This window comes from Mizuhopecten yessoensis, unplaced genomic scaffold, assembly GCF_002113885.1.
Source record: "Mizuhopecten yessoensis strain PY_sf001 unplaced genomic scaffold, ASM211388v2 scaffold6719, whole genome shotgun sequence".
Lineage (NCBI taxonomy): Eukaryota > Metazoa > Mollusca > Bivalvia > Pectinida > Pectinidae > Mizuhopecten > Mizuhopecten yessoensis.
The window spans coordinates 1,637,702-1,658,401 of record NW_018406690.1 but is presented as its reverse complement, the minus strand read 5'-3'; the positions used below and the strand labels follow the sequence as shown (position 1 = coordinate 1,658,401).

The 20,700-nt window shown below is 39.4% G+C and overlaps 1 protein-coding gene across 1 annotated transcript in view; it reads left to right on the top strand.

Annotated features, from left to right (window-relative positions):
- The window catches only part of LOC110452536 (fibropellin-1-like), a 53,239-nt gene that overhangs the window by 15,733 nt on the left and 16,806 nt on the right, over positions 1 to 20,700 (top strand). The window contains exons 4-11 of the mRNA XM_021501137.1: positions 585 to 790; positions 3,608 to 3,811; positions 3,942 to 4,048; positions 5,556 to 6,061; positions 7,097 to 7,248; positions 9,312 to 9,539; positions 9,800 to 9,937; positions 18,112 to 18,249. Of these exons, the coding sequence (XP_021356812.1) occupies positions 585 to 790; positions 3,608 to 3,811; positions 3,942 to 4,048; positions 5,556 to 6,061; positions 7,097 to 7,248; positions 9,312 to 9,539; positions 9,800 to 9,937; positions 18,112 to 18,249 (1,679 nt within the window). The remainder of the gene's footprint in view (positions 1 to 584; positions 791 to 3,607; positions 3,812 to 3,941; positions 4,049 to 5,555; positions 6,062 to 7,096; positions 7,249 to 9,311; positions 9,540 to 9,799; positions 9,938 to 18,111; positions 18,250 to 20,700) is intronic.

The window sequence follows — 20,700 nt, the reverse complement described above, 5'->3', positions numbered from 1 at the left end:
ATACTTTGATATTTTGAGCATAAAGTATACAGTTTTAGTTTTTTTCATAAGTTTTTTGCTCAAAAAGTCAAAAAAAAAATCGCAAAAACACTTTTAAATCGTTAAGCGTCATACAGACATTGACCTCGATGATAGATATCTAACTTTGGTATAACAATACAAGAAAATGACTGGTTTAAAAATATTGATCAATATTGATTAGTTTATTTGACTAATGACCTTTGGTCATCTATACCTTGTTTTGATTTTTAATATTTATAAAAAAATTAAAGAATGCGACTTGATTGAATTAACTTGCAAATGAATTTTGTTACAACTTTAAATTGTTAGAAGATTTGGAAATACATGTAAGAGGGTTGTCACATCTATCTTTATCGACAACTTATAAAACATATGACCTGGTAAATAAACTTCGTTTGGGTGTCACGTGACCATTTGTCTCTTGTTCTACATGTACTGAACTAACTTCAACTAGTTCTCTTAAATGCTTCAGTACATGTTAGAACCAACAACTCCAAACATGCTGTCTTCAGGTAAAGTAACTCTCCTTTTGTGTCTGAAGGTGCCTTATTTTATACACCCAGGTTTTGCCAGAACAACGGCACATGCTCCATCGATGTGGACGGGATGTTAATGTGCTATTGTATGGACGGGTTCACAGGATCGCGGTGTGAGGTTAACAACACCAGCATCGTATCGTGTTCCGGAACAAACTGCACGGGCGTTTTAACAAAACATTGTACCCTGGTTGAGGCTGGGGTCACGTGTCACTGCCGAGCAGATTTCACAGGTCTGGTATTTAAATAATTTTCTAACTTTCGATTATCATTAAAGTTACAAATCAGACAATTATCATAGGACAAAAATACCAGATTAATGGAAGGTAGATTTAAACCCCATCTCCAATGTTTCAGATCCGAAAAATGGGCAGTCTGAACTTTTCCTTACATTTACTCTAATAAATGACTATTGAAGGAATAACACGTTTGTTTCCTCGAACGATTTCTAATGAATCATGCGGCTCAGAGTCATACTATTAGGTTTGGTTTTGGTTTTTATATTGTTTAACGTCCTATTTATAGCTAAGGTAATTTAAGACTGTGCATACTAAAAGCTGTCCATATATACCATGTTGACCTTCAATCCAGATCACAGTGGTCAAATGTGATACAAATTAATACAAATGTCCCTCTCGTTACCCTGTTCTTATTTGACTTGTTTGTATTCGCAAAATCAAAGATGGACGTAATGGTCTAACATTACCAGGGACGTAATGGTTTAACATTACGAGGGACGTAACGGTCTAACATTACCAGGGAGGTAATGGTCTAACATTAACAGGGACGTAATCAGGGACGTAATGAATTTACGAAACCAGGGACGTAATGGTCTAACATTACCGGGAACGTAATCAGGGACGTAATGGTCTAACATTACCAGGGACGTAATGGTTTAACATTACCAGGGACGTTATGGTCTGACATTACCAGGGACGTAATGGTTTAACATTACCAGGGACGTAATGGTCTAACTATACCAGGGACGTAATGGTCTAACATTACCAGGGACGTAATGGTCTAATTTACCAGGGACGTAATGGTCTAACATTACCAGGGACGTTATGGTCTAACATTACCAGGGACGTAATGGTCTAACATTACCAGGGACGTAAACAGGGACGTAATGGTCTAACATTACCAGGGACGTAATGGTCTAACATCACCAGGGATGTAATGGTCTAACATTACCAGGGACGTAATGGTCTAACATTACCAGGGACGTAATGGTCTAACATTACCAGGGACGTAATGGTCTAACATTACCAGGGACGTAATGGTCTAACATTACCAGGGACGTAATGGTCTAACATTACCAGGGACGTAATGGTCTAACATTACCAGGGACGTAATGGTCTAACATTACCAGGGACGTAATGGTCTAACATTACCAGGGACGTAATGGTCTAACATTACCAGGGACGTAATGGTCTAACATTACCAGGGACGTAATGGTCTAACATTACCAGGGACGTAATGGTCTAACATTACCAGGGACGTAATGGTCTAACATTACCAGGGACGTAATGGTCTAACATTACCAGGGACGTAATGGTCTAACATTACCAGGGACGTAATGGTCTAACATTACCAGGGACGTAATGGTCTAACATTACCAGGGACGTAATGGTCTAACATTACCAGGGACGTAATGGTCTAACATTACCAGGGACGTAATGGTCTAACATTACCAGGGACGTAATGGTCTAACATTACCAGGGACGTAATGGTCTAACATTACCAGGGACGTAATGGTCTAACATTACCAGGGACGTAATGGTCTAACATTACCAGGGACGTAATGGTCTAACATTACCAGGGACGTAATGGTCTAACATTACCAGGGACGTAATGGTCTAACATTACCAGGGACGTAATGGTCTAACATTACCAGGGACGTAATGGTCTAACATTACCAGGGACGTAATGGTCTAACATTACCAGGGACGTAATGGTCTAACATTACCAGGGACGTAATGGTCTAACATTACCAGGGACGTAATGGTCTAACATTACCAGGGACGTAATGGTCTAACATTACCAGGGACGTAATGGTCTAACATTACCAGGGACGTAATGGTCTAACATTACCAGGGACGTAATGGTCTAACATTACCAGGGACGTAATGGTCTAACATTACCAGGGACGTAATGGTCTAACATTACCAGGGACGTAATGGTCTAACATTACCAGGGACGTAATGGTCTAACATTACCAGGGACGTAATGGTCTAACATTACCAGGGACGTAATGGTCTAACTTTACCAGGGACGTAATGGTCTAACATTACCAGGGACGTAATGGTCTAACATTACCAGGGACGTAATGGTCTAACATTACCAGGGACGTAATGGTCTAACATTACCAGGGACGTAATGGTCTAACATTACCAGGGACGTAATGGTCTAACATTACCAGGGACGTAATGGTCTAACATTACCAGGGACGTAATGGTCTAACATTACCAGGGACGTAATGGTCTAACATTACCAGGGACGTAATGGTCTAACATTACCAGGGACGTAATGGTCTAACATTACCAGGGACGTAATGGTCTAACATTACCAGGGACGTAATGGTCTAACATTACCAGGGACGTAATGGTCTAACATTACCAGGGACGTAATGGTCTAACATTACCAGGGACGTAATGGTCTAACATTACCAGGGACGTAATGGTCTAACATTACCAGGGACGTAAACAGGGACGTAATGGTCTAACATTACCAGGGACGTAATGGTCTAACATTACCAGGGACGTAATGGTCTAATATTACCAGGGACGTTTCGGTTTCTTCTCTCACTCAGACAGAAACTTGTAAACAATACTAGCCATTTGGGCCTTTTGTTTATGTTTTACTGCACTCCATTTTTATAATATATATATATGTATATATATAAATAAAAGACAAAGGTTTCTTTGACTTCTCTAGCGCTTTCTCCGCTTAAGAGGTTCATCAGGGGAATTAATAAATATATTTCTTTTGTATTCTTTCAGATCTTTAGACTTTGCCGTTCAAATAATATTTCAATTTTTTTTCTTTCCCAGGAACACATTGTGAAAGACGTAATTGTCTTAATGTTGATGTGAACAATTGTTCATCGACCGGAACCTGTAATTTTAACGACTTTCCGGGCGCCGTGAATGAGTGTTCCTGTATGCCTGGGTACACGGGGTCCAAGTGTGACTCGAATATTGACGATTGCGTGGGCGTCACGTGTGAAAATGGTGGAACCTGTATTGACGGGATTGGTATGTTATCATTGACTTTGAATTTGTATAATGTATATATCCAAATTCTGAATCTGGTAGTACCACGCAAAATCTATAAATGGGGAAAATAATGTTATAAATACTAGTAACATTGCTATATTTTTTCCAGCTTCGTTCAACTGCAGCTGCCCGTCGTTATATACCGGTGACTACTGCGAAAAGGCGGACTGTGTGGCGAGAGGATGTGCCAACTTGACCGGAAATGGAATGTGTGATGTAGGTAGAACCGGGTGCAGTAACATTTCAATTTACCCGTTAAATCCGAGCACTGCATGAATTATGTTTTGTTCGGATTTGAAAGTTCACAAAATACACATTACCGATATACACCGACACCTGTTTAAACCGAACAGCACAGGGACAGAAATAGCCGTTTGTAATAGACAGGTTATCCTGACGTGTGAATAATTATAACTAGACGTGTGTTTGTTTCCCTACCCAATACTATAAACATCATGTTCGTGGAGTTTCCACGTAAGACGTAGTTAAACGTAGAAGTAGTGTTGCATTCGCATATCCCGATTGAAACGTATGGCGCAGAAATAAACGCACTTAGACCGAACTGCAGGCAGAGCTAAAAAAAAAAATGCACAGTTTAGGACTTTTGGGGAAAATAAATAACAATTTTTCAAGAATAATATGTCCTTCTTTCAAGTGTCCATCAAATTTTATGTACATATCCTAAAATAGCCTAGGTGAATCGACCTTTTTTTATAAAGAGATCATGCAAACTAGCAATAGTCAGCATTTAAGTATCGGTCAGTCACGTCTGTATTCCTTAATCTGCACGTGCCGAATATTCCTGAAGTCAGCCTCAGTTCAGTTCTTTTTTCAGATTGAGCTGGTTCAAACGGTTGAACCGGATATGTAAGGGGCCTAGGATTCTTCCACAATGGCGGTATGATATGGCGTTCGATTTTGACGTCTCTGGGTAAACTTTATCGCAGATATACTTGGTCATCAGCTGGTGTTATACACCTGAAGTGTTACTATGAAGCAATTAAGTGTTACATAGACGCTGACACACATTTACAGAGCCGAGCTTCATTGAGACAAGCAAAGCAGACTTAGTATCTTATATACCTTTACATATATAATTTAAACTTCATTAACCAAGTCATGACCTGCCGTTTCTTTAAGGAAATATCCTACTGGCATTCACTTTGACGAAACTTTTGATCAAACATCAGATCATGTTTATTTGAACGAGAGTTGTCGTATAAGTTGTATCAGTTAAGCATCATGTAATATAAGCTGTTTAAGATAGTTTAGAGAATATCGACTACCAGATTGTAACATTTAAGGCCGGGTCAGCCGTTCATTAGTTATTTCGAGGGAAAACATCAGAATAACATGATTTTGTGCGCTTACCTATACCTTAACCTTGTGGTACGGACTTGAGGGTTGTTTAACAACACACTGACTAGTCATATTTCACCTACATGTGATATTTCATTTCTAAAATATTGAGCCATTCAGTTGTTATTTTGCGTGATGGTTTTACATGTTTCCTTTACCTTCAGTTGAGAGTCACGAAAGAGGTATGCATCATACCGTCTTGCTTTGAAACATACCTTTTTTTTTATCAAAACTGTAAAGAATATTACCACTCGGCGGGTATAGTCCGGAAACGAAATCAAAGGACCTTCGGACAAGTGTTAAACGTTTACAGTCGTCTTTTCAAGTGATGCTTACACTAATAAACGTACTTTTTTATCTTCAGACTGAGTGTATGTTTATGGAGTGTAATTACGACGGGTTGGAGTGCTCCCTCGGTGTCAACCCCTGGTTTGACTGTAAAGTGATGCCGTCCACCAGAGGGAGACATTGCTCCGTGTTGTTCATGGACGGCGTTTGTGATCCGGAGTGTAATACCAATGGCTGTCTGTATGACGGGTTCGATTGTGTAAATAATGGCACCATGCTAGCCGATTGTTTCAATACCTCTCACTGCTTTGAGAGTATTGGAAACAATGTGTGTGATGTCGAGTGTAACAACCTGGAATGTGCTTATGACGGCCAAGACTGTGCTAGTACCTCCACCACGAACCAGAAAACATTGGTCCTCACTTTCACCCCCATGAACGCTTCCTTCGGCAGGCTCGCAGAGGCGCGTTTGGTTGCCTTCCAACTGTCGCAGAAACTGCGATCAAGAGTATACATCAGACAAAACAATGGCAGCGACAACATGGTGTACAGGATAGATAATTCATCTGATTCAAACATCAGGTAAGCCTCCCACTTCCACGTCGAAAATAACAATTACCCCACCGTTTGTATATACTTCCGTTGTGAAGTCAATATAATTTAAATTTTATACGGGTCTTCATTGGACAAAGTGGCATTGTTTGTCATTTCCAAACACAGATAAGTTTCCATAAATAATGTTTCGATTGAATGAAACCTTTTTTAATGGGTCTAATCATTTGTCCGATGACAAGCATGATGACATGATGGCCATATTGTAATATTTTCCGACACCGTCTTGATGGTTTGTATATATCGCCGAACGGCTATCATTGGTCAAGCGGAGTAATGAAATGTAAAGAATCTTTAATTTTGATCAAAAGCAATGAAAATTCATGATTTTTGTTTTCACTCAGCTACACAAATGTGTGGAGAAAGAGGACATACAACCAGTCCGATCGGGAATCGTCGGCATTTTCCGTAAACGAGAAAATATTTTTTACTGCTATTTTCTCGTTTACGGAAAATACCGACGGTTCCCGATTGACAAACAATCATGGTGAATATCCACAGAGCTTTTGAAAGAAAATGCACGCCTTAGATTGTCTGCATGTAATCTGTATACAACACCATTAATAGAGGAAGGGATTCGTAACAGGCGTAAAAATGATACAGAGTAAAGTTGTGTTTCTGTTTCATCGCGTAAGAAGATATCATGAACTTTCTTGACTTCGAAGGAATTAACCTTAGTGTATCTAAGTTAACATAACTACAAAGTAGTTATATTGATAAAGAAATCTGTATGTTGGGAAATATTTGCTAGTCGCAAGTGAGTGTAGATTTAAAGTTTGAAATACTGATGTTCTGTACTACTTTTTGTTTAACGTATTCTTGGTAAATAAACCGATAAGTCGACAGACTAAAGGTTAATAAAGAACTCCTACTTGTACAATTCAATGCGATTATCGTTCGATTCATTTCAGGTATGTAGGACTGGTTTACAAAATTCTGAACGTTAATTTTTGTATATTTAGACATGTCTTACATGCCAACAATTATGTTTGTGATACATTGTAGAGCTTACTACGACATTGAGCAACCGTCTAACTGTACCGTGGCTGGGTCGTGTGTGACGGACGTACAGACCGCGGCCAAGATGGTGGCAGCTGTTGTGTGGATGTACGAGCGGTCTCCTAAAACACGATTAACAATCTTCAAGAGTGTCACCAGTAAGTCATAACTGTAGAAACTCAACTATTCAAGCGTCTCACTTGTGATAAATAAACGCGCATGTTACATGCGATTATTACAGGGACATGTCACGTGTGATGAAATGTGAATACACAGGCATATCACGTGTGATATAATGGGATCGCACAGGTATGTCACGTGTGATAAAATGTAAAAACACAGGTTTGTCACGTGTGATAAATAAACGTGCATGTAACGTTTGATGAAATGTGAATACACAGGCATATCACGTGCGATTTAAAGTGAATACACAGGCATATCATGTGCGATTTAAAGTGAATACACAGGCATATCACGTGTGATAAAATGTGAATAAGCATGTAATGATCAGGTGATGTAATGTGAATACACAGTCCATTCACTTGTGATGTAATGTGAATACACAGTCCATTCACTTGTGATTTACTGTGAATACACAGTCAATTCACGAGTGTAGTAATGTGAAAACACAGTCCATTCACGAGTAATTTTCAAGGAATTTACAGACAATTCACGTGTTATGTAATGTGAATACACAAGCTTTTCACGTGTAATGAAATTTGAATACACAAGCTTTTCACGTGTGATGTAATTTGAAAACACAGTGAATTTACGTGTGATGTACTGTGAATACACAGTCGATTCACGAGTGATGTAATGTGAAAACACAGTCAATTCACTAGTGATGTACTGTGAATAAACAGTCAATTCACAAGTGATGTACTGTGAATACACAGTCAATAGACATGTGATTTAATGTGAAAACACAGTCAATTAACGAGTGATGTAATGTGAAAACACAGTCCATTCACGTGTGATTTCATGTGAATACACAATCAATTCACGAGTGATATAATGTGAATACACAAACATAAAACGTGTTATGAATATACGTGCTTGTTACGTACGAAGAATGTGAAGACACAGGCACGACACGTTCGATGTAATGTGAACACACTCATGTCATGGTTGATGCAATGTGAATACACAGTCATTTTACATGCTATGTAATGTGAATACACAAGCTTTTCACGTGTGATGTAATTTGAAAACACAGTGAATTTACGTGTGATGTAATGTGATTACACAGTCAATTCAAGAGTGATGTACTGTGAATACACAGTCGATTCACAAGTGATGTACTGTGAATACACAGTCTATACACAAGTGATGTAATGTGAAAACACAGTCAATTCACGAGTGATGTAATGTGAAAACACAGTCAATTCACGAGTGATATAATGTGAATACACAGTCCATTCACGTGTGATGTAATGTGAATACACAGTCAATTCACAAGTGATGTACTGTAAATACACAGTTCATTCACGAGTTATATAATGTGAATACACAGTCAATTCACGAGTGATATAATGTGAATATACAGTCCATTCACGTGTGATGTAATGTGAATACACAGTCAATTAACGGGTGATGTACTGTGAATACACAGTCAATTCACGGGTGATGTACTGTGAATACAGTCAATTCACAAGTGATAAAATGTGAAAACACAGTCCATTCACGTGTGTTGTACTGTGAATACAGTCAATTCACGAGTGATATAATGTGAACACACAGTCAATTTATGAGTGATATAATGTGAATACGGAGTCAATTCACTAGTGATGAAATGTGAATACACAGTCAATTCACGAGTGATTTACTGTGAAAACACAGTCAATTCACGTGTTATGTAATGTAAATACATAAGCTTTTCACGTGTTATGTAATTTGAATACACAAGCTTTTCACGTGTGATGTAATGTGAAAAAACAGTGAATTTACGTGTGATGTAATTTGAATACACAAGCTTTTCACGAGTGATGTAATGTGAAAACAGTCCATTCACGAGTGATTTAATGTGAAAACACAGTCCATTCACGAGTGTTGTACTGTGAATACACAGACAATTCACGTGTTATGTAATGTGAATACACAGTCATGCGTGATGTTATGTGAATACACAGGCATGTCCCGTATGATATCATAAATTTACTTACGTGTATAACGTGATGTTGTGTAAATACTGAATTATGGCAATGTGGTTGTACCCTTGTAGCCTGCACAGAGGGTTACCAGTATTCAAATGGAAACTGTAACAGCACTTGCAATATCGGCTGTCAATCAACTTGTAATTTTGAGACCGGAAGTTGTGTGAACTGTATGGACAGCTATGTTGGGAACACGTGTGACGTAAAGTGCAGCTCGAACTGCGCTAGAACGTGTAACGCCACACAATGTATCGGGGGATGTCAAAGAGGCTATATTGGTGACAAATGTGATCAAGGTATGTCACCCGAAGCAACAGCTCTATTGATCTATGAATTCTTTATTTCTGCTTATTTCTATTGCTTTTGTATGTAGCCTCTGACATATCACAGTTAAAACAGATGTTTTGTCACGAAAAACCTAATACGGGGTGTTTCAGTCTTACCGGCGTAAAAGCTTCTCTTCCCTTAAATATCGAACCAATAACAGAAGTGTTCTGCCGTTTCTCCAGAAAAGCTGCTGTTTCAATGACGTGTAAAACAGTGTAATATGTTTCAGCTTGCTCTACGGGGACGTACGGAACCAACTGTAGCATGACGTGTTCCGACTGTGCTAACGATAACTGTACAAACACGGATGGCACCTGTAAACAGGGCTGTAAGAATAAAGGTCGAAAAGGAACACAATGTACCGAAAGTAAGTATATTTGTCAGTCTCATACTGTAACGAAAGCTAGCATAGTGGTCATTCTCGTACTGTACCGACAGTAAGTATAGTGGTCAGTCTCATTCTGTAACGACAGTATGTATAGTGGTCAGTATGATACTGTACCGACAGTAAGTATAGTGGTCAGTCTCATACTGTAACGAAAGCTAGCATAGTGGTCAGTCTCGTACTGTACCGACAGTAAGTAAAGGTGGTCAGTCTCATTCTGTAACGACAGTAAGTACAGTGGTCAGTCTGGTAATGTACCGACAGTAAGTATAATGGTCAGTCTGATACTATACCGACAGTAAGTATAATGGTCAGTCTGATACTATACCTACAGTAAGTATAGTGGTCAGTCTCATTCTGTAACGACAGTATATATAGTGGTCAGTATGATACTGTAACGACATTTAGTATACTGGTCAGCAGTGGCGGATCCAGAGGGGTTTTTTGGGCTTCAGGAAACCCCCCCAACCTGAGAATTTTCTTTAAAAATCATATTTTTTCACCATTTTCCTCAATTTTTTCCAACATGAAACCCCCCCCCCCCAGGAAATTTGAAAACCCCCCAGATAAGTCTCTGGATCCGCCACTGGTCAGTCTGGTACTATACCGACAGTAAGGATAGTGATCAGTCTCGTACTATATGGACAGAAAGTATAGTGATCAGTCTCATACTATACCGACGGTAAGTATAGTGGTCAGTCTGGTACTATACCGACAGTAAGTATAGTGGTCAGTCTGATACTAGTCCGACAGTAAGTATAGTGGTCCGTCTGATACTATACCGACAGTAAGTATAGTGGTCAGTCTGGTACTTTACCGATAGGAACTAAAGTGGTCAGTCTCATTCTGTAACGACAGTATGTATAGTGGTCAGTATGATACTGTACCGACATTAAGTATAGTAGTCAGTCTCATTCTGTAACGACAGTATGTATAGTGGGCAGTCTGATACTATACCGACAGTAAGGATAGTGGTCAGTCTGGTACTTTACCGATAGGAACTAAAGTGGTCAGTCTCATTCTGTAACGACAGGATGTATAGTGGTCAGTCTGATACTATACCGACAGTAAGTATAGTGGTCAGTCTCATTCTGTAACGACAGTAAGTATAGTGGTCAGTCTGGTACTTTACCGACAGTAAGTATAGAGATCAGTCCCGTACAATACCGACAGTAAGTATAGTGGTCAGTCTGGCACTATACCGACAGTAACTATAGTGGTCAGTCTCATTCTGTAACGACAATATGTATAGTGGTCTGTCTGATACTATACCGACAGTAAGTATAGTGGTTAGTCTGGTACTTTACCGACAGGAACTATAGTGGTCAGTCTCATTCTGTAACAAAAGTATGTATAGTGGTCAGTATGATACTGTACCGACATTAAGTATAGTAGTCAGTCTCATTCTGTAACGACAGTTAGTATAGTGGTCAGTCTCATTCTGTAACGACAGTTAGAATAGTGGTCAGTATGGTACTGTACCGACAGTAAGTATAGTGGTCAGTCTGGTACTATACCGACAGTAAGTATAGTGGTCAGTCTCGTACTGTACCGACAGTAAGTATAGTAGTCAGTCTCATTCTGTAACGACAGTAAGTATAGTGGTCAATTTGGTACTATATCGACAGTAAGTATAGTGATCAGTCTCGTACCATACCGACAGTAAGTATAGTGGTCAGTCTGGCACTATACTGACGGTAACTATAGTGGTCAGTCTCATTCGTTAACGACAATATGTATAGTGGTCAGTATGATACTGTACCGACAGTAAGTATAGTGGTCAGTCTCATTCTGTAACGACAGTTAGTATAGTGGTCAGTCTCATTCTGTAACGACAGTAAGTATAGTGGTCAGTCTGGCACTATACTGACAGTAACTATAGTGTTCAGTCTCATTCTGTAACGACAGTATGTATAGTGGTCAGTATGATACTATACCGACAGTAAGTATAGTGGTCAGTCTCATTCTGTACCGACAGTTAGTATAGTGGTCAGTCTCATTCTGTAACGACAGTTAGTATAGTGGTCAGTCTCATTCTGTACCGACAGTTAGTATAGTGGTCAGTCTGGTACTATACCGACAGTAAATATAGTGATCAGTCTCGTACTATACCGACAGTAAGTATAGTGGTCAGTCTGATACTATACCGACAGTAACTATAGTGGTCAGTCTCATTCTGTAACGACAGTATGTATAGTGGTCAGTCTGATACTATACCGACAGTAAGTATAGTGGTGAGTCTGGTACTTCACCGACAGGAACTATAGTGGTCAGTCTCATTCTGTAACGACAGTATGTATAGTGGTCAGTATGATACTGTACCGACAGTAAGTATAGTGGTCAGTCTCATTCTGTACCGACAGTTAGTATAGTGGTCAGTCTCATTCTGTAACGACAGTTAGTATAGTGGTCAGTCTCATTCTGTACCGACAGTTAGTATAGTGGTCAGTCTGGTACTATACCGACAGTAAATATAGTGATCAGTCTCGTACTATACCGACAGTAAGTATAGTGGTCAGTCTGATACTATACCGACAGTAACTATAGTGGTCAGTCTCATTCTGTAACGACAGTATGTATAGTGGTCAGTCTGATACTATACCGACAGTAAGTATAGTGGTGAGTCTGGTACTTCACCGACAGGAACTATAGTGGTCAGTCTCATTCTGTAACGACAGTATGTATAGTGGTCAGTATGATACTGTACCGACAGTAAGTATAGTGGTCAGTCTCATTCTGTACCGACAGTTAGTATAGTGGTCAGTCTCATTCTGTAACGACAGTTAGTATAGTGGTCAGTCTCATTCTGTACCGACAGTTAGTATAGTGGTCAGTCTGGTACTATACCGACAGTAAATATAGTGATCAGTCTCGTACTATACCGACAGTAAGTATAGTGGTCAGTCTGATACTATACCGACAGTAACTATAGTGGTCAGTCTCATTCTGTAACGACAGTATGTATAGTGGTCAGTCTGATACTATACCGACAGTAAGTATAGTGGTGAGTCTGGTACTTCACCGACAGGAACTATAGTGGTCAGTCTCATTCTGTAACGACAGTATGTATAGTGGTCAGTATGATACTGTACCGACAGTAAGTATAGTGGTCAGTCTCATTCTGTAACGACAGTTAGTATAGTGGTCAGTCTCATTCTGTAACGACAGTTAGTATAGTAGTCAGTCTCATTCTGTAACGACAGTTAGTATAGTGGTCAGTATGATACTGTACTGACAGTAAGTATAGTGGTAAGTCTTATTCTGTACCGACAGTTAGTATAGTGGTCAGTCTCATTCTGTAACGACAGTAAGTATAGGGGTCAGTCTCATTCTGTAACGACAGTAAGTATAGTGGTCAGTCTCATTCTGTAACGACAGTTAGTAAAGTGGTCAGTCTCATTCTGTACCGACAGTAAGTATAGTGGGTAGTCTCATTCTGTACCGACAGTTAGTATAGTGGTCAGTCTCATTCTGTAACGACAGTAAGTATAGTGGTCAGTCTCGTACTCTACCGATAGTAAGTATAGTGGTCAGTCTTGTACGGTACTGACAGTTACCAACAGCTAGTATATTGGTAAGTCTCGTATTGTACCAACAGCTAGTATGGGGGTCAGTACCGTACTGTACCGACAGCTAGTATTGTGGTCAGTCTCATACTGTACAGACAGTAAGTGTAGCGGTCAGTTTCATAATGAACCAACAGCTAGTATGGTGGTCAGTCTCGTACTGTACCTACAGTTAGTATAGTGGTCAGTCTCATTCTGTAACGACAGTTAGTATAGTGGTCAGTCTCATTCTGTAACGACAGTAAGTATAGTGGTCAGTATGATACTGTACCGACAGTAAGTATAGTGGTCAGTCTCATTCTGTACCGACAGTTAGTATAGTGGCCAGTCTCATTCTGTAACGACAGTAAGTATAGTGGTCAGTATGATACTGTACCGACAGTAAGTATAGTGGTCAGTCTCATTCTGTAACGACAGTTAGAATAGTGGTCAGTATGGTACTGTACCGACAGTAAGTATAGTCGTCAGTCTGGTACTATACCGACAGTAAGTATAGTGGTCAGTCTCGTACTGTACCGACAGTAAGTATAGTAGTCAGTCTCATTCGGTAACGACAGTAAGTATAGTGGTCAATTTGGTACTATATCGACAATAAGTATAGTGATCAGTCTCGTACCATACCGACAGTAAGTATAGTGGTCAGTCTGGCACTATACTGACAGTAACTATAGTGGTCAGTCTCATTCGTTAACGACAATATGTATAGTGGTCAGTATGATACTGTACCGACAGTAAGTATAGTGGTCAGTCTCATTCTGTAACGACAGTTAGTATAGTGGTCAGTCTCATTCTGTAACGACAGTAAGTATAGTGGTCAGTCTGGCACTATACTGACAGTAACTATAGTGTTCAGTCTCATTCTGTAACGACAGTATGTATAGTGGTCAGTATGATACTATACCGACAGTAAGTATAGTGGTCAGTCTCATTCTGTACCGACAGTTAGTATAGTGGTCAGTCTCATTCTGTAACGACAGTTAGTATAGTGGTCAGTCTCATTCTGTACCGACAGTTAGTATAGTGGTCAGTCTGGTACTATACCGACAGTAAATATAGTGATCAGTCTCGTACTATACCGACAGTAAGTATAGTGGTCAGTCTGATACTATACCGACAGTAACTATAGTGGTCAGTCTCATTCTGTAACGACAGTATGTATAGTGGTCAGTCTGATACTATACCGACAGTAAGTATAGTGGTGAGTCTGGTACTTCACCGACAGGAACTATAGTGGTCAGTCTCATTCTGTAACGACAGTATGTATAGTGGTCAGTATGATACTGTACCGACAGTAAGTATAGTGGTCAGTCTCATTCTGTAACGACAGTTAGTATAGTGGTCAGTCTGATACTGTACTGACAGTAAGTATAGTGGTAAGTCTTATTCTGTACCGACAGTTAGTATAGTGGTCAGTCTCATTCTGTAACGACAGTAAGTATAGGGGTCAGTCTCATTCTGTAACGACAGTAAGTATAGTGGTCAGTCTCATTCTGTAACGACAGTTAGTAAAGTGGTCAGTCTCATTCTGTACCGACAGTAAGTATAGTGGGTAGTCTCATTCTGTACCGACAGTTAGTATAGTGGTCAGTCTCATTCTGTAACGACAGTAAGTATAGTGGTCAGTCTCGTACTCTACCGATAGTAAGTATAGTGGTCAGTCTTGTACGGTACTGACAGTTACCAACAGCTAGTATATTGGTAAGTCTCGTATTGTACCAACAGCTAGTATGGGGGTCAGTACCGTACTGTACCGACAGCTAGTATTGTGGTCAGTCTCATACTGTACAGACAGTAAGTGTAGTGGTCAGTTTCATAATGAACCAACAGCTAGTATGGTGGTCAGTCTCGTACTGTACCTACAGTTAGTATAGTAGTCAGTTACATAATGAACCAACAACTAGCGTATTGGTCAGTCTCGTACTGTACCAACAGCTAGTATGGTGGTCAGTCTCATACTGTACAGACAGTAAGTATTGTGGTCAGTCTCGTACTGTACAGACATTAAGTATTGTGGTCAGTCTCATACTGTACCGACAATGAGTATAGTGGTCAGTCTCATACTGTACCGATAGTTAGTATAGTGGTCAGTCTCGTACGTTACAGACAGCAAGTATAGTGGTCAGTTTCATACTGAACCAACAGCTAGTATATTGGTCAGTCTCGTACTGTATCAACAGCTAATATGGTGACCAGTATCTAACTGTACCGACAGGTGGTATTGTGGTCAGTCTCGTACTCGTACTATTTAAACCATTTTTACGTGTTTCCTTTTAACGCTTACCTATTTTACTTGTACTGTTTAAACGTTTTATGTGTTTCCCTGTAACGCTATCTACCTCACTTGTACTATTTAAACGTTTTGTGTGTTTTCCTGTTACGCTAACCTATTTCCTCTGTACTGTTTAAACATTTATGTGTTCCCCTGTAACGCTTTAAATGTTTTATCTGTTTCCCCGTAACGCTGACCAACTTCACATGTACTGTATTAAACGTTTTATGTGTGTTCCCTGTAACGCTGACCAACTTCACATGTTCTGTATTAAATGTTTATGTGTTTGTCTGTAAAGTTAACCTATTTCACCTGTACTGTTTAAACGTTTCATGTGTTTCCCTATTTACCTAAGGGCCAAGTGAGCTTATGGCATGGTGCGGCGTCCGTCGTCCGTCGTCCGTCCGGCGTCAACTTTTTACTTTACACAACTTCTTCTCAATAACCAAAAGGCCTATGGAACTGATATTAGGCCTGTAGCATGTTAGGATAAAGGGCTACCAAGTTGGTTTAAATGAATTACCTTGACTTACTTTCAAGGTCACAGGGGTCAAATGTCGTAAAATCTTCAAATGACCTCTTCTCAATAACCAAAAGGCCCAGGGTACTGATATTGGGCCTGTAGAATGCTGAGATAAATGACTGCAAGTTTGTCCAAATGAATTACCTTGACCCACTTTCAAGGTCACAGGGGTCAAATGTCTTAAAATCTTCAAACGACTTCTCAATAACCAAAAGGCCCAGGATACTGATATTGGGCCAGTAGCATGCTGGGATGAAGGGCCACCAAGTGTGTTCAAATGAATTACCTTGACCCACTTTCAAGGTCACAGGGGCCAAATATGTTAAAACCTTCAAACGGCTTCTTCTCAATAACCAAAGGCCCAGGATACCGATATTGGGCCAGTAGCGTGCTGGGATGAAGGGTCACCAAGTGTGTTCAAATGAATTACCTTGACCCACTTTCAAGGTCACAGGGGTCAAATATGTTAAAATTTTCAAATGACTTCTTCTCAATAACCAAAAAGCCCAGGGTACTGATATTGGGCGAGAAGAATGCTGGGATAAATGACTGCAAGTTTGTCCAAATGAATGACCTTGACCCACTTTCAAGGTCACAGGGGTCAAATATGTTAAAACCTTCAAACGACTTCTTCTCAATAACCAAAAGGCCCAGGGTACTGAAATTGGGCCTGTAGCATGCCGGGAGGAAGGGCTGCCAAGTTTATTCAAATGAATGACCTTGACCCACTTTCAACCTAATGTCCTTGTTCGACATTCAAGGTCACAGGCGTCATATGTTTAAATCTTTTAATAGGTTCTAATGAATCAAACACTTACATTCTGCCTGTAGCTATTTTAGTCCACTTTAAGATTACAAGTGTGAGATTAATACCAGGTCAGCGATGCAGGCCCATTGGGCCTCTTGTTCACTCGAACTGTTTAAACGTTTTGTGCGTTTCCCTGTCACGCTTACCAACTTCACCTGTAATGTATACACGTTTTATGCGTTGCCCTGTTAAGTTAACCTATTTCACCTGTACTGTTTAAACGTTTCATGTGTTTCCCTGTTTACCTTTTTCACTCGTACTGTTTAAGCGGTTTGTGTGTTTCCCTGTAACGCTTACATATTTTACTCGTACTGTTTAAACGGTGTTGTTTTTTTCCCCCTATAACGCTTACCTATTTCACATGTACTATATAAACGTTTTATGCGTTTTCCTGTAAAGTATATACTGTTTAAACGTTTTGTGTATTTCCCTGTAACTCTTACTTATTTCACTTGTACTGTTTAACCATGTTCTGTTCTGTATTTTCCTGTAACGCTTACCTATATCACCTATAATGTTTAAACGTTTTGTGAGTTACCCTGTAACTCTTACTTATTTCACTTTTACTGTTTTTAAATTTTATGTGTTTCCATGTAACGCTTTAATCGTTTTATTTGTTTCCCTGTAAAGTTTACCTATTTCACATGTACTGTTTCAACGTTTTGTGTGTTTCCATGTAACTCTTACTTATTTCACTTGTACTGATTAAACGTTTTGTGTGTTTCCATGTAACGCTTTAATCGTTTGATGTGTTTCCCTGTTAAGTTAACCTTTTTCACATGTACTGTTTAAACGTTTTATTTGTTTCCCTGTCACGTTTACCTACTTTACATGTACTGTTTAAACGTTCCTGTGACCATACTACTGTTCCAACCATTAAATAGTTTTTTTCTGCAACGCTAAATGCTGTTTCGTGCCCGCTGTTTAATTTTGTTCGGTGCATTAGACTGCTTCGTTTATTTGTAGTAATTTTGCTGATTGATTTTACAGACTGTGCGTCGGGGAATTATGGTGAAAACTGTGGCATGTCTTGCTCGACGAACTGCCTTAACAAGAAGTGTGACAGGGTAACTGGCAACTGTACAGGGCTGTGTCCTACCAACAAGTGGGGAAATACATGTAACGAAGGTAGGGTAAATACATGTAACCAATGTAACTGTTATACCAACAAGTGGGGAAATATATGTAACGAAGGTAGGGGAAATACATGTAACCAAGGTAACTGTTATACCAACAAGTGGGGAAATACATATAACCAAGGTAACTGTTTGCAAACAAGTTGGGAAATACATGTAACTAAGGTAACTGTTATACCAACAAGTGGGGAAATACATATAACCAAGATAACTGTTATACCAACAAGTGGGGAAATACATATAATCAAGGTAACTGTTTGCAAACAAGTTGGGAAATACATATAACCAAGGTAACTGTTATACTAACAAGTGGGGAAATACATGTAACGAAGGTAGGGGAAAAACATGTAACCATGGTAACTGTTATAACAACAAGTGGGGAAATACATATAACCAAGGTAACTGTTATACCAACAAGTTGGGAAATACATGTAACCAAGGTAACTGTAATACCAACAAGTTGGGAAATACATGTAACCAAGGTAACTGTTATACCAACAAGTAGGGAAATACATGTAAACAAGGTTACTGTTATACCAACAAGTGGGGAAATGCATGTAACCAAGGTTACTGTTATACCAACAAGTTGGGAAATGCATGTAACCAAGGTAACTGTTATACCAACAAGTGGGGAAATGCATGTAACCAAGGTTACTGTTATACCAACAAGTTGGGAAATATATGTTACCAAGGTAACTGTTTTACCAACAAGTGGGGAAATACATGTTAACGAGGTTACTGTTATACCAACGAGTTGGGAAATACATGTTACCAAGGTAACTGTTTTACCTACAGGTTGGGAAATATATGTTACACCAAGGTAGCTGTTTTACCAACAAGTGGGCAAATACATGTAACTAAGGTAACTGTTTTACCAACAAGTGGGCAAATACATGTAACTAAGGTAAATGTCCAAACAACAAGTGGGCAAATACATGTAACCAATGTAACTGTCCTAACAACAAGTGGGCAAATACATGTAACCAATGTAACTGTCCTAACAACAAATGGGCAAATACATGTAACTAAGGTAACTGTTTAAACAACAAGTTGGGAAATACATGTAACCAATGTAACTGTCCTAACAACAAGTGGGCAAATACATGTAACCTATGTAACTGTCCTAACAACAAATGGGCAAATACATGTAACTAAGGTAACTGTTTAAACAACAAATGGGGATAAACAACAAGTGGGTAAATACATGTTGGCGTTTATTTCGTTTAAACAACAAATGGGGATAAACAACAAGTGGGTAAATACATGTAACCAATGTAACTGTCCTAACAACAAGTGGGGAAATACATGTAACTTAGGTAACTTCCCTAACAACAATTTGGGAATTACATGTAACTAAGGTAACTGTACTTCTAACGACCGGGGAATATATGTGACCTTAGTACCAACCAGTTACTACACACACTTTGTGTGTCGCCTGCAACGCGAAGCGACATATATGTGTTACTTTGTCGGTGTCGTCGGTTGCGTCCTCCGAAACAAGGTTTCCTTGCGATAACTTGAGTTCCCGTGGATTGATTGAACTTAAACTTGGTATACATATTGCATACCAATATAGCTCGACGCGTTTTTAGTGGAGTTATGCCCCTTTTATTGCCAAATAAGGTCATTTTCTAGTAAATGCAAGAACTTTATATTTTTTAATAAATTACTTTTAAATTTTGAACGATAACGCTAGAAGCAATAAGGTTCAACATATATTACGGGTTTTTCTGTCGATTTTCAACTTTCCACGTTCTGGCGTATTGAAATGAACAGTTATGCAAGTTATTGAGTGTGTGTACGTACCAGTGGCGTTTATTTCCGGTGTCCTGTCGAGAGGTACGTGTGAACGTGTGGAGTATTGTCAGCTTAACGTGATTGTGTAAATAAACCATGTGTAATCAGTGTTCGGTTGCGTTGGTAGTTTTTACATAGCTTTTGGCATAGGCTGAAAGCGGTCGTAAGACCAGAAAGTTAGTGACGTCATAAAAAATTGGGATAACCTGATTTACCCCAGAATGGTTACTATTCGTACACATCATGACTTGTATAAGTACCCGCAGGACGGGGGTTATACAATTGGTGTTTATAAATCCTCCTAAAGATAACATACCTACAAACTCTTAACAAGCTATTTCCATAAGACCTTTGTTCATACTCCCTCACGCTGTCCTCTTACCTTCTTGTCCTTCGGAAGGGACGTTAAATGGGGGTCCGGTGTAAGGAGAGTCACGCCTTGCACGTTAAAAATCACTCTTCTGGCTTTCGAAAAAGAGTAGGCTAATTGCTAGCCGCCACGGAGTATAGGATATAAATTTAGACTAGTGTAGGGCTTTAAGTGACAGTCCAAATTGCAATCCCTAAATTATAGAAACTAGAACGTTAGGTTCCCATATCCTCCATTTTAGAGCTTTTTGGCAACACTCAAAAGGCGGAATTGCAA